General features: G+C 47.0%; 1 protein-coding gene across 6 annotated transcripts in view; it reads right to left on the reverse strand.

The window, feature by feature from the left end:
- LOC103350904 (uncharacterized) overlaps positions 1-22,861 on the reverse strand; it is a 326,018-nt gene that overhangs the window by 235,961 nt on the left and 67,196 nt on the right. For 2 of the 6 annotated variants that reach the window (XM_089311711.1, XM_070055653.2), the window contains 5 exons: positions 19,704-19,966; positions 19,007-19,079; positions 18,484-18,613; positions 18,095-18,182; positions 17,025-17,254 (listed from right to left, as the gene is read on the reverse strand). In XM_089311711.1, the coding sequence (XP_089167837.1) occupies positions 17,226-17,254; positions 18,095-18,182; positions 18,484-18,613; positions 19,007-19,079; positions 19,704-19,965 (582 nt within the window). In that variant the 5' untranslated portion in view covers position 19,966 and the 3' untranslated portion in view covers positions 17,025-17,225. Of the gene's footprint in view, positions 1-17,024; positions 17,255-18,094; positions 18,183-18,422; positions 18,614-19,006; positions 19,080-19,703; positions 19,967-21,319; positions 21,417-22,861 lie in introns of those variants that run through there. The other 4 variants (XM_089311708.1, XM_089311709.1, XM_089311710.1 and 1 more) reach the window with 3 other exon arrangements.

The raw sequence follows: 22,861 nt of genomic DNA on the forward strand, positions 1-22,861 counted from the left end.
TGAGTTCCAATAGTCTCTTAGTAGAGTTCTTTGGATCCCCTAAATAAAGAATCATATCATCTGCAAAGAGGGATTGTTTGAGTTCTTCCTTCCCAATTTGTATCCCTTTAATTTCTTTTTCTTGCCTAATAACTCTGGCTAAAACTTTCAGAACTATGTTGAATAGCAGTGGTGAGAGTGGACATCCCTGTCTGGTACCAGATCTCAGTGGAAATGCTTCCAACATTTCCCCATTCAATAGGATGCTGGCCATGGATTTTCCATAAATTGCCTTGATTGTTTTGAGGACTGTTCCTTCCATACCCAGTTTTCTTAGAGGCAGAGTGGACAGTGAGAGAGACAGAGAGAAAGTCTTCCTTTGCCGTTGGTTCACCCTCCAATGGCCACGGCGGCTGGCGCGCTGCGGCAGGCGCACTGCACTGATCCGAAGGCAGGAGCCAGATGTTTATCCTGGTCTCCCATGGGATGCAGGGCCCAAGCACTTGGGCCATCCTCCACTGCGCTCCCGGGCCATAGCAGAGAGCTGGCCTGGAAGAGGGGCAACCGGGACAGAATCTGGCACCCCGACTGGGACTAGAACGTGGTGTGCTGGTGCCGCTAGGCAGAGGATTAGCCTATTGAGCTGCGGCTCTGGCCCCAACTTTTACCACCAGAGAAACCATGTGGTCAGTCTCAGGTTTTAGGAAGATCACCACCCCAGCAATCCCAGCCAGTCATTGGATGGAGAAGAAGTAGGTATCCAGTAGGGCACTGGATAGAAGACACCCAGAGTCTGGAGTGGAGGACGTGTGGACTCAGGGGCAGCAGTAAGACTTGTGAGCTGCGTGGACATGCAGGGAAGAAAAAGAAGAACACTCAGGAAACGCCAGTGTGTGGATGGCTTGTGTGGTCAGGCAACTATTGGTGCCAGGCAGATGGGAAGACAGTGAAGAGAAGAAATGAGTGGCCCACAAGGTTCCCGTGACCTGGGCTCTGTGTTCTGAATTCAGCTCACTGACAACAGCCGAGGATCAGATGCACTGTCTAGGAGCAGGATTCCACTGGCACTTGGAAACACTCCCTTCTTAATACATCTGGAGCAATACCCTCCTCTCTCTCAGAGGCCTCTCCTTTGTCAGTCTGGCTGGGGTGGGGTGACAGGACATCAATTGGCATGAGATAGATGGGAGGAAAAGCCCTCAGTGCTCCCTTAAAGACTGCAACAAACAGGACTAAAGGTTGAAAGACATTTATTGAGGGGCAAATCTGAGTGTACATTTTATTAGTCAGCCCGGGTCCTGGGTTTATAGAAATACCCAGCATAGGGCTTTCTTCCTTGGCCTTCCATCCTCTGCCTCCCAGAATAAGTTGGCAGCTGGCAGCAAGTGGAGAAAAGACGCATGGATGAGCCGGCACACAGCAGCCTGGCACTTGCCCTGGCTCGTGTTGTCTGTGCAGAGTCAGGGCTGTATATGTCTCTGCTTTCTCCAAAGAGGAGCAACAGCCATCCTGTGAAGGTGGGCTCCAATCACCATGGAGCTGGGGAGGCACCAGCTGGGCATGGGTTGTGGGTGCAACACTTTCCAAACTGTAGTGTCTTCTTTAAGATGCTAAACAAGGGATAAAATGTCCCATTATAAATGAACCTGCAGAGAGTGTCAGGGTCCAGATGCTGAAGCCAACTAGGAAAAAATCAACCCTGAATCAGCCACTCCTGGGAAATGATGGCCCCTATGGCAGATAGATACCAGCTCATTTCTGACACCCACTTTACCTTGCCTGAGTCTCTTCCTCCTGACCTCAATTCAGAAACCCCTCAGGTTCTTTTCTCTCCCCTCTGCATGCACTGAACTTTCTTTTTGGGTGGGTATGTATACCCCTTTGTATAATGCCAGTTTTCAGGGCTATCTCCTGGGTTCAAAAATTTCATGGAAAATGCAAATAAATTATGCTTGTATTTTAAAATGTTTTTGCACCCAGGTAAATTCGTCTTTTAATCCCATTTCCCGTGAGCCTTTGGAAGCCCCATCACCTGCCTAGACATATATTTCTCCAAGCTGCAGGTCTCTAGTGTGGACACCCAGACCCATACCACGTGTTCTGTGACACTGCAGTGGACTTGTCTCTGCAGTATCTTGGTTACTGCCCTTCACTTGATGCCCTGAGGCTGAAGCCCAAGCTTCAGTCTGCATGGTTCCATCTCATGGCTCACCTTGCCCAAGCCGTATTCCTCTGCTGCTTTTGTCTTGGTGGTGTTTCTCTGGGTTTCCTCTGCCTCTCACTGAGGTCAGGCTCTCACCCTCTCTTTTACACTGGTACAAAGTCTTCCAACCCTGACTCCTTATCCAGTTTACATGTGCATTCTGCCCTTCCCAGGAATGGCAGCTTCCTTAGCTGAGCCTGCCAGAGTTCCATCACTTCCAGGCTTTCTTACCTAGCACCCAAAGCTCTTCAAACTCTGGCTTGAGCTCATCCTGCCTGTCTCCCTCCCATCTTCCCCTTGGTGCCCAGGACTGATGGCCTCATCTGGAGGAGTAACTCACAGCCACACCTCCATGTCCTTATTTGCGTGTTGTGTGGTGTGAGAGGGCAGGGCTTCAGGTTTCTGTCCTGGAAATGTGTTTATCAATGGCTCACATGGAACTTTACCTCATGGTATGGAAAATCCACCCATGAGATCAAGAATGGCAAGAAACAGGGACAGATACTGTCAAAAAGGAAACTGGCACACTGGGAACTGGATATAACAATACTGCATTTAATATGGATTAAATATAAAATTGTACTATTGATTACAAATAAAAACAATGTTATGAAGATACAAGATAGGAGATGAATAGTTTAGCCAAGGGACCCATTTAAATTTGAAGTTGCTATTGACAGTGAGTGTAATTTAAGACAACACGTTGAACAAAAGAGTAAATAGAATTTTGGGCAGTGTTATCTATTAGAAGTAGGTGAATTTCTTCACTTACTCAACGGGATGTCGATTACATTGCAATGCATTACATTTGGAGCAACACGCTTTATGAGGAACTATGTAGACAAAAAGTAACTTTAGTGGAGACAAATTAGGAAAATCTTGAAATCATAATACTTGTGAATCATTAGAGGATTCGCTTAACTGTGGATGCCCTTATTCCCCCAGCTGAAGCCCTTTGAAGTGTCTTCATTGTTTGGGGTCTACATTCAATCCTGCCTTTTTTATGTATATATACACCACTTTTATTTTTTTAACTTTTATTTGATAAATATAAATTTCCAAAGTACAACTTTTGAATTATAGTGGCTTTTCCCCCCATAACCTCCCTCCCACCCGCAACCATCCCCTCTCCCACTCCCATCCCATTCTTCATCACGATTCATTTTCAATTATCTTTATATACAGAAGATCAACTTAGTATATACTAAGTAAAGATTTCAACAGACTGCACCCACAAAGACACACAAAGTATAGAGTACTGTTTGGGTAGTCAATGCTGCTTTTTAAATTCTGCCAGTGACCTCTGTCTGAATTCACTGCAACTTCTTTCATGAACCCATCCTGTTTTGCTTGAACATCTACTCCTAGTTTGCCTGGTCACTGGATTGTAGGCAACACCAGGGATGGACTGCAGTGCACTCTTCCTCCTTGTGTTGCAGAACTTGGCAGAACACTGGTACCTCACCCATAATTAACAAATGATGAACAGGAAGTTTCCTTTACATCAGTCTCACCCAGCCTGTGTTCTAATAAGGTACTAAGTGAAGCCTCATGTACAAACTGAGTGCAGATCCAGAAGGAGTCCCATGGCCAACTAAGGTGGGGAGGTGTTGAGTTAAATACAATTAAGCTGGCTTTTTAAAAAACTACAGGACATTTGTGAGCCCTTCCTCAATGTTAATGCATGCCGTCGCTTACCAACTATGCAGGAACTGTAAAATCAATTGACTATAGAACATGGGTTTTTGTGCAACACCATTTGAGGTTTCCTGGATCATAGTTTGAGAAATGCTTAATTAAGTCTACCTTTAGAGAAAGGTACCCAGTTTGTCCAAAAAGTGTCAGAAATAAATGATCAATCGGTAAGAACAAAAGAATGTATCTCACAAGGTGAAGGAAGGGGATCCTAGACACTGGGATGCATACTCTAGACTTCAAGAAAATAAATGTTTAAAAGCTTACAGAAGTCAGTTTTGATGATGGTTGTGAAGGATGGAGATGGGTAAGGATGGAAGAACAGTCTCTTGGAGAGCCAGAAAGTATGTGAGGCTGCTAAGAAAGGGCATGGCCATTGAAGGGTGCCCATCTAGAGGATGAGAGTAGGGACAGAACAAGTGGGAGTGCAGAGCAGCAGCGGTGAACTCCCAGGGCCAAGTGAGGGGACTGTGGAACCCAGTATCAGCGTGTGCATGAACTAAGCGGAAGGCATGCAGGATCCCTCGGCGTGCGTGACAGTCTGGTGTGGCGTTTCCTGTAGACAGTCATTCTCTGTAGGTTTGGATGTAGGTCTCTGCTTCTATTTCTGCCTTTTCAAAAACTCAAATGGTGAAACATCAGCCTTGATTTTCAAGTTCACAGATGGCAAAAAGCTGGGTAGTCAACATTTTAGAAGAGGAAGTCAAGATTAAAAATATTTCACCTGCTGAAAATAATTGATTCAAATGGTTACACAATGAAAGTAAATAGAGGTAAAGATGAATATTTAAAATTACTTTAAAATTGCAAGGATACAGGATAAGAAAAATCAAATTCCATTGTGGAGGAGGGGGAAGGCACAGAGATATTTTGGCAGCACAACACAAGAGAAAAGCAGATTTCCCCCTGCCTACCGTCAATAAATAAATAAAAATATTTGCCACAAATTATCAAATTGTCAAATTTAATTCAAGTGTAATGCTTTTATAAATGGAGTGGTAATTTCACTGTTTTCTTTAAATGCCTTTCAAAATGTAGTGTTTGGGGGCATGATCTGAGAACTATATCGATGCAAAGATTTTATTAAAGGGAGATGGCCTAGGAGGATAAAGGAAAAAAATAAAAATCCTAAGTGAAGAAAAATAGTTGGAAGGTCTGGAGGTATTTAATTTGGAAAAGACTTTGGGGAGACATAGCTTCTTTGACACACCTGAAGCTTAAAAAGAAAAATTGGATGAGCTAGATGGTTTCTAGTGTCAGAATAAAGAGTGATGCCTAGGAATTACAGGGAGTCAGATTTCAGCTCAATATAGCATATCATACTCTAAAACTACTGCTACTCCCCAGTGAGAAAGTAACCCTGAAGGTCCTGAATGAGCTGCCTGTCACTCAAATGAAGCCAGATGCTTGCAGGCCCATACTGCAAGGCCATTTTCACCCATCTCCCTTGGCAATAATCTAGGTCAAGTTAAGAAATCGGAATCACCCAAGGTATCTCAAACAGAGAGAATTTAATACGGGGAGTAAGGCATAAGAGGAATCACCAAGTGCCCCACAGACAAGTGGGAGTGAGTACCACTCTTAGAGACAAAAGAGAGGGGTGGAATTCTTTGAGTACAGGAGATAAAAGGAGAGAATCTTGTGCAGTTGATGTTCATTTTCTCCGACAAGATGAGACTTGTGCTAGGGGTACAGAGAGAAGTTTGAGGCCATGGCCACTTGGAGCTGGTGGGGACTATGCCACCTCTAAGTCCACACAGACAAGAACAGGAAAAGAGATTAAGGAAGCATCTTCCCCACAGCCCCATCTTTCACTTCCTCTGTAGTGTCTCCAAACAGAGATTGTGAGAAAGAGAGATGACTGGCAAAATACCTAGAGAATGTGTTTCTCAGCATTGCAGCCTGGCTTGGTCAGCTTTCTTCACTGAGTTTATACCTAAGATGAGTTACCTATGAAGGAAGAAGCTTTATTTATTTATTTAAAAAGATTACTCTGTTTGGAAGGCAGAGTGACAGAGAGAGGGTCACACACATACACACAGAAAGAGAGAGATCTTTCATCTGGTGATTCACTCCCTAAATGGCCACAATGGCCAGGGATGAGCCAGGCTAAAGCCAGGAGGCTAGAACTCCTTCTAAATCTCCCACCTGGGTTGCAGGGGCCCTAGTACTTGAGCCATGTTCCACTACTACCTTCCCAGGTGTATCAGCAGAGAGCTGGATCAGAAATGGAGCAGCTGGGATTTGAAATGGTAGCACTGCAAGAAGTGGCTTAATCTACTGTGCCAGAATACAGGCCCCTGGAAGGAGATTTATTCCCGCTCACAGTTTGGGAGGTTCACAGTCCAAGATCAGGCAGCTCCAACAGCTTCAGCTGCCTGTGAGGCAGGAGGATGGCAGTGGTTTAACTTGTGCAGAGGGAGGATTGCATAGTGAGTCAGGAGGCAGGGAGTGTCTGGACCCAAATCAAGCTTGTATACCCAGTCCTCTCCTGAGAATACCTTCTTGAGGGCTTGCCCTAGTGACTGAGGACCTCTTACTAGTTCTACCTCCTAGACGCCAGAATTGGTCAAGCCCTCACTCTCGCAGAACATCATCAGCCCATGGCTTCGGGGTTTAAACACCTGCATTGGGGCTGCCTTGGTGGTGCAGTGCATTAAGCTGCTGCCTTTGACACTGGCATCCCGTAAGGACACTGATTTGTGGAGTCCTGGCTGCTCCACTTCTGGTCCAGCTCCCTGCTAATGCACTTGGGAAAGCCCAAGTTCTTGGAATCCTGAAACCTATGTGGGAGACTTGGATGGAATTTCAGGCTTCTGGATTCAGCTTGGCCCAGTCTGGCCCATTGCAGCCATTTCAGGAGTGACCTCTCTCTCTCTGTAACTCTGCCTTTCAAATAAATACATAAATCTTTAAAAAAAAATCTGCATGAGTTGGGTGTCTAATCCTTTCAAAGTACAGCACAGTCTCAGTATAACAGCTCAGAGCATGAAAGGGAATATCTGGAGCAGAGAGCTCATCACCATCACAGATGACCCCTTCAGCTACTCAGAATCCACATGCACTCATACCTGCATATATATATGTATATATATATATATATGTATATATATATATATATATATATAAATTCCCTACAGCAGAAACAGCCACTTCAAGTTTCAACCAAATTCACTCCACCCCTCACTATCCTTGTCACAGTCCTTTTACTTCAGGCAGCACCTTGACCTGCTAGGATTCTCTCCCCGATATGTCAGCCCCCAGTTTGTTCCTGGACAGCGAGCCTGACATTTATTCTTGGACATGGAATCATGAAGACAGCATGTTCTCTTCTCCTTTCCACTTCTCAGCATTTCTTTCCTTTCTTCTTCTTCCCTCTACTTCCTCCCTTCCTCCCTTTCCATCTCTTCCTATTGTCCTAAAAGGCACTTACGAAGGTTGATGTAGAGGGGACTCTTGTAGAGATCTACAGCAAAATATCTTTCCTGCTCCTTCAATGCTAACTATTCAAGTAAGGAACATAAACAGATGGTTATTCTTACTGGTGTTTTTCATTTGGCGTTAGCTGGGTTCATTGCATTAGCTTCTTTGTGCCACTGCATAGCTTAATCTGGACTTCCTGATTTACATACTTATCTGTCCTCAATTACCCTCTTTTTCAAACAGTTCATATTTAATGGATAAAATTTAGGTAGTACTGATAAACAAGACTAAAAATAGATCATACATAATCTTGCCTGCAAGCAATCATCACTGTTCAAATGTTTAAATATTCTTCTAATTTTTCTATATTCATAAGCCATAATATATTTAGAAATAATATCTATAGTACACATGTAAATATATGTTTATGTCATTCACTACAAATGATTTTACAATCTTTTTTGTAATTTTCTGGGTAACTTTGCATGTATATGGGCATCTTTCCTTTCACAAATCATCCATAATGATTTTTAATGCCTGCAAAGGACTACAGCATATGGCTGTGTCATAATTTATTTAGCCAATCCTCTATCATTGGCATGTGGTTGCTTACAATTTGTTGCTGTCATAAATATTTGTGTATGTACTTGATTATTGGTGCAGAATAAATGTTTTAACACCTTCTTTCTAGTTAACACATTTATAACCTCTTTTAATAAATATGTATCTGACAGGAAGAGAGAAAGGGAGAAAGAGAGAGACAGAGACAGAGAGAGACAAAGAGAGAGAGAGAGAGCCCCCATCTGCTAGTTCACTTCCTAAATGCCCATAATGGATGAACCTGGATGGGCCTGAATCCAGGAGCCAGAAAAATCTATCTAGGTCTCCCATATGGGTGGCAGGGACTCAACAACTTGAGCTATCACCTGCTGCCTTCCAAAGTCTGCATTATCAGGAAGCTGGAGTCAGGAGCTTAAGCCAATCCTTGAATCCAGGCATTCTGATTTGGGATTGTGGGTGTCTTAACCAGCATCTTAACTGCTAGGCTAAACACCAGACCAATAGTTAAAATCTTATTATTTGCCAAAATGTTAAGGCATCTTTGTATTACAAAATCACCATTGCAATTATTAACTCTTATGATCTTTTACTGAATCTGAATCCTTATCTGCCCCTAATGCAGTACCTCCCTTTCCTGACTTCATGCAATATCAAATAAATCCAGTTCACTCTCCTTTCCCTTTCAAACTCTGTTTCTACCTGGCAACCTTTTAGCTAAGTGTATCAGGCAGTATAGTCTCCACTCTTTTACTCTGTTCCTTGAACCAAATTATCATGTTCGAAGCTTGGAAGGAAGGTTTAGACGTGAAAAACCCAGTATCTCAACAATTCAGTCTTGAGATTCCAGAGGTATTTTTCCAAGTTCATTTCAATCTAGTGCAGTTTATTTTATTTTTTGACAGGCAGATTTAGACAGTGAGAGAGAGAGAGAGAGACAGAGAGAAAGGTGTTCCTTCTATTGGTTCACCCCCAAAATGGCTGCTACGGCCGGTGCGCTGCACCGATCCAAAGCCAGGAGCCAGGTGCCTCCTCCTGGTCTCCCATGCGGGTGCAGGGCCCAAGCACTTGGGCCATCCTCCACTGCACTCCCGGGCCACAGCAGAGAGCTGGCCTGGAAGAGGAGCAACCGGGACAGAATCCAGTGCCCCAACTGGGACTAGAAACTCGGGGTGCTGGCACCGCAGGTGGAGGATTAGCCAAGTGAGCCACAGTGCTGGCTCAATCTAGTGCAGTTTAACAAGTACTAGGGGAGGTGGCATTTGGTGGGCACTCAGAAGAACCCAGTTCCTGTCCCATTAGCCAGACCACATAATAAGGTCCTAAAGTTCAGTTCTTAAGTTGTCACTAAGAATAGCTCCTGAGTTATTTTCTTCTTTGGAAGCTGAGAAATGAAGTTTTAGTAATGACTCATGCCAGAGGGCAGGACACCAGGGTTCTTGTTGCTCTTCTCCTGTGAACAAGTATTCATGGCACATGATCTGCAAGGCATGGTGGAGAGAGCAGATGTGAATCAAATGGTGCTGTCCTTGGGCAGCTTACAGACCAGTGTGGAGGGACAGCAGAGGTGCAGACTTATGCATAACTGATGTAGCATATCAGGAGAGATCAGCAGAGGACCCCATGGAGGACTCAGCTTTGAGCTAGGTTATGAAACATGGGCAGAGCTGTAATTTGTAAAGATGAGGAGAGCATGTGCTTTGGAAGAATCAGAGGGCTGTTGGACAGAGTTTAAAATTCTTCCCGAAGGGGGCAGCACTGTGGCTCAGTGGGTTAAGCTGCCATCTACAAAGCCAGCATTCCTTATCTTAGTGCTGGTTTGAGTCCTGACTGCTCTGCTTCCCTGCTGATGCTCCTGGGAAGGTGGTGGAAGATGACCCATGTACTTGGGCCTCTGCCACCAATGTGAGAGACCAGGATGGAATTCCTGGCTCCTGGCTTTGGCCTAGCCCAGCCCTGGTTGTTGCAACCATTTGGGGAGTGAACTAGTGGATGGAAGAACTCTGTCTCTTTCCGTCTCTCTCCTCTCTCTTTCTCTGTTGCTCTGCCTTTCAAATAAATAAATCTTGAAAAATTTGTTTCTGCACATATTTGACTTTGATAATCATTTTTAGGTCGTAATTATCATATAATTTTTTCAGATGAGGAAACTGAGTTTTGCGCATGAAATGACTTGCTTCAGTGATGTTTCCAGCTAGTGACCCAACAATGGCATATGGCACGTGGGCTATGCGAGTCTACTCAGTGGGAGACAGAGTTTAGAAAGGGGGCTGGGGGCCAAAAAGTGCTGGTCTTGGATGTCCAGATAAAGAGTGTACATGGATAATTCACTAAATAAAAATATATTAAATAATGAGCAGGTGCAAATTTTTGATTCAAGCTATGCATTATGAAGATGAACCCAGCAAAAGAGATCATCTGCAGGAAGATCAGATCAGCAGCAGGAAGATCTTGCAAGATGATGAGTCAATGCCAAAGGCTAAAGAGACCTGAAAGCAGGCACTCCACCCGTTCACAAGAATGTACCTCAGGGGATTCCCCTCACCCCCTCAACCACCACTTTTTAACATCATTGTATTAGGTACACATGACACATGATAAATTACATGTATTTACATTGCCCCATAGGATAGGTATGAACATATGTATCCCCAGGCATCACCATCCATGTAGCAAACATGTTCATCACATCCAAGTGCCTCCCCTTGTCCCTTGGGAATCCCTTCCTCCAAGCCCTCCCCACCTCTCACTCCCACCCTTTGTCCCTGATGGATTCTATTGCATTCTCTGACATATATTGAGCTCTCTGACATATAGACTGACACTGCAAATATCCTTCTTTGCTTCACTTTTTCCCCTGAACGTAATTATTTTGAGATGCATTGACACTACTGCTTTGATGCCTTTGCACACACGGACTGGACAGTTCATTTACCCACTCTTCTGTTGATGGACCACTGGGCTGCTTTTTGGTTTTATTATTACAAATAAAATTGTTATGAGCAGCTGTGTACAAGTGTTTTATAGAAACACACTTTCATTTCTCTTGGGTAAATATCTATGAATTAAGAGGCTAAATCACATAGTAAGCATATATTTAAAATTTTAAGGAGACTGCATATCATTTTTATATTACTGAAAAATAAGCAGTAATTGAAACAACTGGTAAATATATTAAGAAACATGCATGAGATAGATAAAATGATGAACGTGGATTTCTCTTTGACAGAGAAACATGACCACAACATAATGGAAAAGAAAAATTGTAGGATGTTATATACAAATTCACCAAACTATTAACAGCATTTATCCATTTATTTTTACTGTGATGTTTGAGTATACTTCTGGGTGTTACTTATTTTATAATAAGCAAAAACACTTTATAGCCTCTCCCCAAAACTACCTAAAGCTATACTAATGTTGGAAATTGGAAACAGATTGGCTTTAGAGTTCAGCTAATCAAATGGTCAGAGATAGCAGAAGCAGTTTTTGCAGCATGGGAAATTGTGGCTTGAGAAATGGACCTTACATTTATAGTACCCTGTTCTTTGTTATTTACTTTTAATTTTGAACTATAAGCTTTTCCCTGAAGGAGAAAAAGTATTTTGTTTTGAGGTACACAGAAGGAACAAAACAACCAGGAACAAATGTTAATAATAGCTTGATTATTTTCAACTGAAATGCCTAAGTAAAGTAACAACTGATGTCTAACTTATGCAGATCTATGCAAACAATTATTTAAATGGAAGAGGTAGGATGGGTTATTTGAGAGTGGCAATATTATGTCAGGAAGGCCCTTTGTGACAAGGCCACTGAAACAACAAATGAAGGAGATTTCATCTTGGTAGGATGTTGCTGGAAATCTGAAGAAGGTTAGTCTAACACAATAACAATCACCTGTGAAATGCTTTACTGTTTCCCAAACTAATGCACATGTATTGGTTTGAAGCAGCAGAGGTATTTTAACCCCTATTTGATAAGTGAGAAGAGTAGGGTTCATGGAAGATAAATAATTACCAAAAAATATCAGTGTAATTCCTTAAGGTTTTCCTAAGAACTTTCACATACTGTTTCTTATATAATCCTCACAACGAGCTCAGGAAGGAAGAGGAACAGGGCACCCACAGGATTTTCTTCCCCTGACCCATTTTTCAGATGAAGAAGTTGAGCTAAATTAGACTATATAACTTGAATAAAGACACATAGATGGTGGCTGTTTGATACAGGATTTAAATTCTAGTCTTGGACTCTAAAGCCAATGTTCTTTAATATATTCTACAACTGTGCCATACCTAAAATCAAAGTGTTAGTGAGTATAAAGGCAGTGTTTTGCTTGTGTTATGATTTGAACGCTCATTACCTAACTCCGCATGAACAAGTGACTGTGAGTGTATGGATTCTTTAACTTTCATTATGGTTTTATTTACCTAGTAGAAAACTAAAGAACTTGTGTGTGTGTGTCTGTCTGTGTGTGTGTGTGTGTGTGAGAGAGAGAGATGATTGTGTGTTGAATGGTATAAAATCAGGGATTCTGTTCAAACCCAGGGGATATTGAGTGCCTGGCGTGGAGTTGTGGAATGATGTGTTATTGTTCCATACAGCTCATGACTCCCATACTTTGTGACAATATCCTATGTCATGATGAAATACAGTGTGTGTGGTTAGAAAGTATGCCCACTGGCTCTGTGCTTTGATTCTGTTATTTATTTCTACTCTTACTCTGTTAAAAAGCTTTCCTCTTCTATAGCACATCTCAATACAGCTGGCGACTTGGCCTCTTCTTACTTTTGAAAATTCCTTTTGGGGAGTTTTAGCTAGAGAATGATATTCATGGTAGTATTTCCTACTAAGAGTGAAATGATAGGCTTAACGTAAGTGTTTAGTAATACTTTACTCATTTTTATTTAATCCTAAGTATTTTTTCTAAGGGCAAAAATTTCTATGCTTGAAATGATAATCCATTTAAGATATTGCCTAATAAATTATTCTATCTGTTATAAGCTAAGCCCATGCTTTTCTGTTTTCTTGGAAATAGGAAGCCTTTGGAATTTACTAAGTTGTTGCAATGGCTTGAGACTTGGCTGTAGCAGATCTGATTGGCCTGAATGCTTCTAGATGATGGGATACACTGGCCTCCTGCCCACTCTCGATGGTACATACTGACTTTCAGCCCATAGTCAAGAGTGATGTTTACTTTTAACATGCTCCTTCTTTTGAAAATTCCAAAGGTCTTCTTTCAAGAGTTTCAAATATGCTTACTGGTTCAGTTATGTTTATCTGATTCAGAGCAGTCAAGTGAAGAATCAGTTCTTTAGGACAAAATCTAATCATTCACTCAGCCATTCAGAAGCACTCCCAACCTATGCTTGGTACAACTTAATGATATTCTTTGAGGCTGTGGAGACCCAGTGTAAATATGATGGCTGGAAAACTCTCCAAGGGTCCACTCCTCTTCTGCTCTATTGGGTTTTGGGAGATAGTAGCACACTTACTTTGGACCAATGTAGCCATGTAATACATCTTCTTACACAATTGTGGTGCTAGAAACACTTTGACCTCAAGGATTGAACCTACACCTCCGTGCTCACCTTCCTTCCCCTCTGTGGCCAGTCCCTAACATACACACCAAACACAAGCGTTCCTTCTCCCTTCCAGTTCTCCCCACCCTCTGCTCCTTTCACATTCGACTAACAAGAACCAAAGGGAGTGAAAGTGTGAGGCTTTTTCACGTTGCTTCCCTATCTGCAGCAACACCATGGAAATTACAGTGACCAGCCCAGGCTGGGTGTTTTCTTCCAAGGACTCCCAAACACTTTGCATCAATTCTCACCCACCCTATGGGAGTGGACGGGGAACAGAGAGTTGTCAGGATCTCCCCCTCCGGGAACTGGCCAGGTTGCCACAAAGGAAGAGTTGAGGAGACTGAGGAAAGTCAAGCTAAACACATTTTATTGGTACTCTAGGTGACTAGGAGGAGAGATCGCTCAAGCCTACTCCTGCCGGCACAAGGTGCTATGGACCAGGAGCTTCTCCCCGCAGGCACAAGGCACTACGGACCAGGGAGAGAGGCTGAGCAATCTCTGCTTTACAGTGTCTGAGGGTCCCCTTATATATGGTTTCTAGAGGTCAGCCCTGCCCTCACACCGACCTCCCAGGGTCCTGTAGTCATAGCAACGACGGTTATGACGGTTGATTTGCAGTTTGTGGTTAGGCCATTATAACGGTTTTGCAGTTAGACCGTTTCCTCTTTCAAACTGCGCTATAGTGCGGTTACTTTCTCCACGAATGGGTCCCTAACAAGAGTGCCATTTTATGTCTCTGTAACCAGACAGGGAGACACGTTTAAAGGTGCTGCCAAGATACATGCTGAGCTGGGAAGAAGGTCCAGGTTGCACCCAACACCCTGGTGTTTGTGCTGAGATGCTGGGCTGCCCTCCCCAGATAAGTGGCTAATGGACTGATAAATGGGTTACTCCCCAAAGGGGAGTAGCAGTCCCTCTATGGCTGTTTGTGAGGGTGCTGGAAAAAGATCCAGTATGTACAAGAGGAAAGGAAAGGAAAACTAGTGGTCTTTGACTTCTGCAAAGCTCCCCTAGTAGAAACAGATGGGATCTGTGACTTAATTGGGCTATTATTAGATGCTAAATTTGAACCACTCTTCCACTGCACCACCTCCTGCAAAGTACCTCTTCAATAGAAAAAGCCCTGTGCTTCTGTGACTACTGGCAAAGTAAACCAAATGAGCGAAGATGATGTAACATCTTCATTGTCTGTCTTGGTGCCAGTTGCTATGAGAGGTGCTGTTTGCAAATAGCCAAAAGTGGACGCAGATGCTGATGGTGGCTGTGGCTGTTCCTGCTGAGAGTGGAGTCAGGGAGCTCCTGGTTCTGAGAGAGCCCTCTCTGCCCCCATTTCCCTGGATGAGCTGCTGGTGGTGGTGGTGTGGGGCAGAGTAAAGCACAGGCCATGACATGAGCAGCTGCCTGAAGACCCTTGTGTTTGAATAGCAGTGAGATTGGCCAATGACCCTAACCCCTCTGCTTATCTGGCTGTGGGAGGGTCTGCCTTGCTGCTCCTCCTGAGTGTTAGGCATGAATGCTTGCTTGTGGGAATCTTGGATAGGATACTAGCTTTAGGCCAGCTCTTACATGTGAATGACCCTGGAACTCAGCAATCTCAGTAGGAATTCAATACGGAGACTGAATGTTACTGAGAGGAGAGGAAAGCACACGTGTTTTTGCTAATGCCTCAGTGTCGGGGTTCTGGCTGTGTTTGGGTTTGTTGGTTTGTGGACAGGGTTACTTTCACTACACACTTGGGCTGGGAGGTGTGACACATGTTCTAGAGATGTTTCTGCATCCCTCAACCCCATTGCCTCCTTCCTCCTAGTCCCCATCATTCTGGTTTGGGAGAGACAAGGAGGAAGAAGGACAGTGCCACTCTCCTTCCCAACTGGAGCCCCCGCGCTCAGTATAAACCCAAACTTCGTTTTGACAGTTTCTATCATGTGCCTCTGACACATTGAGCTCTCTTCTCTCCCATGGGGAAGGGGTGAAGAGTTCAGCTTTTGCTCAGGCCATACTGCCCTTCTGTTTTCTGATTCCCTGAAAGGCCTCACTGACACTTGCAGCGCTTGCACTAAGTCATGCAACCTCACACTCACAACCTGCTCACCTCCTGTACCTTCCATAAACAGTGGCAGGGGTCGACTCATGGCATCCACCAGACTCCCAGTGGGATTTGTCTTTTGACCTGATTTACAGCTTTTCCCTCTTTCTGCCAATAATTTGACTAGTTGGGAAGGGGAAGGAGAAGAAGATGGTGATATATTTCTCTTGCCATTTGCCTGATTCAGACACAAACCCTCTCTAAATAGAAATCAACTTGAAAAGAGGAGAAAACGTGCCTTGCAGATGCATTGTTCATGGCTTACAAATATCCTTCCCCCTTCGTTGCTAGTGGGACCCATCATTTTGGGCCCGTGTCTCCAGGACTGACCGTGGGCCCCAACTTCACAGCTCCTTTGCAGCTGTGGTTGGCCACATGGCCTAGTTCTGGCTGATGGAACGTAAGTGGAAGTTGGCTTCAAGAAAGCCTTTCCATAATCTATAAAGAAAACTTCCTTACTGCCTTTCTGGCCTTCAGTGTCAGCAGCATCGCATGACCAAGAGGATAGTGCTATTGCAAATGCCCTTGAACTGAGGGCAGAAAGCCAGAAGACAGCCTACACCACAGATGGCACCCACCCTCAGCATTAGGGGCTGTCTGCTCCCCAACTGCATGTTCTGTGAAAAGAATACATCTCTGTTCTTTAAACTCACCATACAAGAATGCTAAGAATGGAGGGCTTTTGCTCTTCCATTCCCTCTCTAGATGCCCATGCTGAGATCCCAACTGCCACTGTGGTAGAGCAGGTGCAGCCTTTGGAAAATAACTACATCTTGAGGGTGGAACCCTGTGAATGGGATCCACACCCTTAACAGAGGAGACATGAGAGAGAGAGTGTGTGTCTCACTGAACCATGCGGCAACAACAGTATGAAATGATGGCCATCTGAAAATGAGGCAGCAGCCCTCACTCCAGATACCACATCTGTCTGTGCCTTGGCCTTGACCTTCCAGTTGCCAGAACTGTGTGTATGTGGGGAGAGGTTAGGGAGAGGTATGACAAAGAAGAAAAAAGGAGGAGAAGAGTCAAATCAAGTGAAAATTAGCCAAAATCAATAGTGTGTAACTTAATGGTAGGAATCACAATATCTTAGTCTCGGTATGATCAAATCCATATATGACAATTAAGGTGCTCAGAACCCTCTTCCTTCCTCCCCTTACCTTTGCCAGTCATCTTCACCTTTAAAGAGACTCAACTCACTTTGTTAAAATGTACTCACTCTGCCACACTTCACACCGTCCTCACCACGTGTCCCTAGGGATTAAAACGAGGGCTGGACTTCTCATTCCTGTGAGTGTCTATTCTGCAGCATGTAACATGGAATTCTGTTTGATGCTTTGAATGCTATTGTTAAGTAAGTGGTTTTCTTCGTTTAATTTACCATTTCACAACGTCAAATCTGAGACTTAGTCTGAGGTTGAGTAACTTTTCCAAGGTCACACAACTCACCCCATCAGAACTAACATCTGCATCCAGAATTCAGTCCAAAGTCTATTAGTTTTCTTTTTTTTAAGATTTATTTATTTATTTGAAAGAGTTACACAGAGAAGGAGATGCAGAGAGAGAGAGGTCCTCCATCCACTGGTTCATTCCCCAATTGGACGCAATGGCTGGAACTGAGCTGATCTGAAGCCAGGAGCCAGGAGCTTCTTCTGGGTCTCCTATGTGGGTGCAGGGGCCCAGGGACTTGGACCATCTTCTATTGCTTTCCTAGGCCATAGCCGAAAGCTGGATTGGAAGAAGAGCAGACTGGATTAGAACCGGCACCCATATGGGATGCCTGCACTTTAGGCCAGGGGTTTAACCTGCTGAGCCACAGTGGAGTAGCCAGGACTTGAACCAGCTCCCACATGGGTTGCTGGCACTGCAGGCTGCAGCTTTACCATCTACATCACAGCGCCAGCCCCTATTAACTTTCCATTAACATGAACTACTCATTTCTCCTTTTAGGGACTCCAGTCTTACGGGAACAACAGGAAATGTTTGGAGTCAACAGGAGCAGAGTTGGATTCCCATCTTCACTGCTAGTTAGTTACGCACATTACCATAGCTTATTCTTAAATTTTTACTTGGGGAATGGTAATAATAATATCTCTTTCCCTGGCCGCAGCATGGCAAATGCTGAATATATGAAAACTGGCAAGGCAGGCAGTCCATGTGTGTGTGAGTGTGTAGAAAATAGACTTAAATGACTGACACAAAATATGATAGTCATATTTGCTCTTACAAAGAACTGCTATTTACAAAGAGAAGTAGGCATTGAATAACAGAGAAATCAATAAACACAGCACAGAAAAGGGCCATTTAACCTGGGACATAAAGATGATAAACACTTCCTTGTCTGATAAACTGAAGGAACAGGCATAGCAAGGCCCTCTTGCAAGAGCGACTTATACACAAAGATGATGGAATTGTACAAAAATCATCAGTGGGGGAGCCGGGGCCCCGTGGCCCTTGGCAGGCCACAGCCCACCTCTCCCCGCGGCCCTCGCCCAGCTCCGCTGCCCAGTATCGGGCCACACTGGGTGTTGCGGATGGAGGGCCGGCGCCACTCGCGCGCAGTCTTACCCGCAAGGGGCCTCGTACTCAGCTGCGGGCGCCGCCGGGTCCTGCTCCGCCTCCTCCTCGGTGTCGGTGTCAGTGTGGGTGTCAGGCACTGCAAAGGAGCGCCCGCAGGGCGTGGTCACGCGTGAGAGTCCACGGGGACCCGACCGCGTGTGCCCAGCTTCCCCGGGGCCGCGGGGGCCCCTCCGGCTCCTGGCCTGCAGGGGTGTCTCCTCCCAGGCAAGCAGCACTTGGTGGCTTGGTGTGGTTCTGGGTCTCGGGGGAGAGGGGGCCTGGGTGAGGTGGCCGCCCATTCCACCCTGGCCAGGACATTTCCCTCAGGAGGACTCACACTCCGCAACCTGCGCCCGGCGATAGGGGCAGCCCACAAAGGTGCCGGGGCCCCAGCCGACCTGGGAGGACGCGCCAGCGGGGTATGCACCCGCGTAGGCCGCCGCGGCGTCCCCGAAGTAGTAGCAGTTCATGCCCTCGGGTTCGGGGCAGGCCCAAACGGTCTGCTGGTACGTGGCGTCCACGCCAGGCCTGCAGGGGAGAGGCGTGCAGGGGACAGCGCTGAAGCCTTCCGGTGGGGAACAGGGTCGGGGCCCCGGGGCTGCAGGGGCGTGGGCCGGCCGCCAGGTGCCCAGCCGACCAGCCAACCCGCCTACCCGCCTCGGACCTGCTGGCTACTGTTCCCTCCGCACAGCGGCCCGACCCCACCCGGCGGCCAGCCACCCCGGGCTGTGGTGGTGGGTTGCGGTGGGTGTGTCGGGCCCAGGTGGGCCCTGCAAGGGTGGGGGAGCCAGGGCCCTGTGGCCCTTGAGAGGCCACATGGCCCGCCTCTGCCCGCGGCCCTCACCCAGCTCCGCTGCCGGGTGTCGGGCCACGCCCAGTGTCGTGGATGGAGGGCCGCTGCCACCATGCACGCTGACCTACCCGGATTGGGCGTTTCCATGATCTGTCGCCGTCCAGTCCTCTGCCGCCTCCTCCACTTCCTGGCTGTTGGTCACTGTAAAGGAACGCATGCAGGGCAAGGTCATGCTCGAGTTGACCAGAACTCAACCACCTGCACTGGGCTTCCCTGGGGCTGCGTGCCCATGGGCGCGGAGCCTTGCGAAGGGCACAGCATGGCCTGACCTGGCAGTTGCCAGCCTCCAAGGCCAGCCTGGTGGTCTCTGCCCAGCCACAGGAGCTTCATACAGTGGGAAGCCTGGGTCTCAGCGAGTGAGCCAGCAGGTGGCCGGTCACCATCCTGGTGCTCCCAACCCAACACACAACTGAGTGGTGGTGGGCCAGCTCCCCTGGGCCATGGTGCCCCTTTCAGCTCCTGGCCTGCAGGGGTGTCTCCTCTCAGGCAAGAAGCGCTGGGTACCTTGGTACAATTTTGGGTCTCGGGGACCTAGGTGAGGTGGTCTCCCTTGGGCCATGGCCCGCCCCAAAGCGTCCCCCCCACCTTGGTGGAATCCACAACGTGTGCCCCACCGTGCACCCACCCCATTGGCAGCTTGGCTGGTGGCTGGCCGGACACAGCTGGACTGCCCCGTTCCAGCAGGCCTTCCGACGGGACCCTGGGGTCTTGCTCTTGCCAGGCCCTGTGCCCAGGGTGGGTGTTTGCCACCAGGCTGCGACTCACCACGTGGCGGTGGGGTCGGGCAGCACCCCAGCATCCAAGCAGAGCAGCCAGATTTCCCTTGGGAGGACTCATGTTCCAGCACCTCTGCACGGCGGTAGGACTGCTCTACGAAGGGGCTGGGACCCCAGAAGACTGGGTAGCCAATGCCGGGGTTGATGACATCCACGTGAGCCGCTGAGGCAGCTAAGTAGTAGTGGTATATCACGTCCATTTTTGGGCAGAGCCTCATGTTCTGGTGGTATGGAGCAACTGCGCCAGGCATGCTGGGGAGAGGCATGAAGAAGAGAGCTTGACACCCCCAGTGGGCCGATGGGGTTGGCCGGGGCCAGGGTTACGTGTCTCAGGAGCATAAGCCCTGTAGCCCTTGGCCCAGGGAATCCAGATCCCACCCCAACCAGGGCGGCTGTCTTCCCGGCAGGACCAGAAGGTCTGTCCCACGACAAACCCCAGGGCAGTTGCCAAAACCTAGCTGCCTGCCACCAGCACCCATGCCATGCTAGGCTCAGGTGGCATGGGGCCGGTAGTGCGGGAGGTGGAGACCTGCACATGTAGCTGGGGTCCGGGGCCTGGGGGAGGACAGTCCAGGTCAGGAGGAAGTCTGAGCAGCACAGGGCCAGGGCTGCCCACCAGAGACCAAGGCCACCGGTTGGGCGACACAGCACCCCGGCTTTCTGCCGGGCACCCACCTGACCCACCTCGGACCTCCTTGCCACTTTTTCCTCTGCACGTTGGCCTGCTACCAGCTGTTGGCCAGACCCAGCCTGGAGGTTGGTAACGTGTGGGCATTGGGCCCAGACAGGCCTTTTTCAGTTAGCAGAATCAGGGGCCACAGGGAGAGGCATGCAAAGGAGAGAGCTGAACTCCTGCCAGGCTGGGGGTTGTATGGTTGGACTCTGTGGCACGGCTCTGGAGTTCAGGACCCAAGGAACCAGGATCTCTCCCCAAGCAAAGTGGCCGTGCTCCCCGACAGGCCCGGGATGTCTGTCCAGGGACAAACTCCAAAGGAGCTGCCTCTTTGCTACAGGGGGACCTTGTAAAATTCTGTGACCTTCACTTCATCCTATAAAGCCAGTACACTTCCTTCATCCCCCTCATAAAGGTCCTCCTTCAGGGACCAGCCCTCTGGCACAGCAGATAGATATGCTGCCTATGGTGCTGGTTTGAGGTCAGCTGTTCCACTTTCAATCCAGTTCCCTCCTAATCTGCCTGGGAAAGCAACAGAGGATGACCCTAGGTGCTTGCGTCCCTACACCCACATGGGAGGCCTGGTCCTCATCATCAGTCAGTCAGGAGGTGATGGTGATCAACAGCCGATGACATAGTGACGACACTAGAGTGTGCAGACATGTCACTGAGTTGCCACTAGCCTCTGTTCAATATTGGGATGTGAATCTGAACTCAAGAAATTCCTTGTTTTCTAAAAGAGAAAAAGAGGCTCTGCATCACCATCGCAGCCCATCAGTTAGCATTTCCGTTGGTCATGTATTTTATCAATATTTATGAGACAAGTGTCCTGCTGCTGGCCAAAGTCAGGTCTAGGTTGTCCTAGCTGAGCTACCCACTTCACAGACACATACACCTTCCCGCCTTCCTGCCCTGCACGGAGTCCCCCTTACTTGAACACAGCTTGAACCGGTGACATAACTTGCAGCAATCCAAGCCGGCCTTTCTTTTCCAGCATGTGGAGTAGCAAGGGTTTGTATATTCCACCATCTGAGAAAGACAGACACGGCTGCCTCACTGGAGGGCTGGACATGCAGCTCAGGCCACTGCCTCTAGGGAGGGCAAACTCCACTACCAGGCTCTGTGTAAGGATTTCCTTCCTTATCTTTATTTCTCCACTTCCCAACAAGACATCTGACAATGCCCATCTTAGAGATGAGCAAACAAGAGTTCTAGCACAGCTAAAGTGCCTGACAACAGGTGATTCAATGGACATTTGACAGAATCAGAATTCCCCTCCTCTGACCTGTGACTCAGCCATGGCCCAGTGTAATCACCACACCCCACAGCCTCTTAAGTCAAACACTAAGTTGAGGTGTGAAGCAGTGGTTTTCTGCATGCTAGGCAAGGCACCCTAACACTGGGGATGCATGATTCCTCTGTGCTGAGGATTTCAGGCTTCTGTGTTTGGGGATGAAGAGCTAGATAGAATTGTGTAAAATAGAATGCTTATCACCCAGAGGCCCTGAAGGAAACATGCACGCATACTAATGAAGTTCTTGTTAAGTTATAAATAATGAATGAATAGTGAATAAATGTGTTCCATACCAGGAATCATCACTGGTATTTTACAAGAAATATGTCTTGCATTTCACAGCAATACTTCAGAGGTGGGATAGCACTGTGGGCATAGATAAGGAATCTCAGGAACAGAGAAGACGGGCATTCTGGAATAGAGGCTGGGGCTAGGGCCCAGAGTCCCCGCCCTACACTCTGCTCTGTGCTGCCACAAGGAGTCAGGAACTTTCTTCACCTTCAGGAAGACCCTGGGCTCCCCGAGCAGATCTTCCCTCTCACCAGGGCAATCCCTGGTCTTGACAATGTCACTTACAGATAATGGTTCCAGGGTAGGGCCAACTCCCTTTTATTGTCTATGAAGTGGATCCTGTACACTCTTCATCACATTTCCCTTGTGTGACTAGCACAAGGATTGGCCAATTGGAACTTAAAAGAAGCTTGGAGGGGCTGGCACTGTGGTGCAATAGGTTAAGCTTCTGCCTGCAGTGCTGGCATCCCATACCTATGGACACCAGTTAGAGTCCGGCTGTTCCACTTCCAATCCAGCTCTCTGCTAATGGCCTGGGAAAGCAGTGGAAGATGGCCCAAGTGTTTGAGCCCCTGCACTCATGTGGGACATCAGAAGCAGTTCCTGACTCCTGCCTTCGGATCGGCTCTAGCCATTGCAACCATCTGGGGAGTGAACCAATACCTGGAAGAGCCCACTGCCTCTCTCTCCCTCTCTTTGTAACTCTGCCTCCCAAATAAAATAAATCTTAAAAACAAAACAAAACAAAACAAAAGCAGCTTCAATTGAGTAGAAGTTCATTAAGCCCAGACATGAAGCCCACACCACGTGGTACAGGACACAGAGGCTGTTAATTAAAATGAATTGGCGGCCGGCGCTGAGGCTCCCTAGGCTAATCCTCTGCCTGTGG

The sequence above is a fragment of the Oryctolagus cuniculus genome, chromosome 13 (genome assembly GCF_051225735.1).
Source record: "Oryctolagus cuniculus isolate XC-2025 breed Fujian yellow rabbit chromosome 13, ASM5122573v1, whole genome shotgun sequence".
In the NCBI taxonomy this organism is placed as follows: domain Eukaryota; kingdom Metazoa; phylum Chordata; class Mammalia; order Lagomorpha; family Leporidae; genus Oryctolagus; species Oryctolagus cuniculus.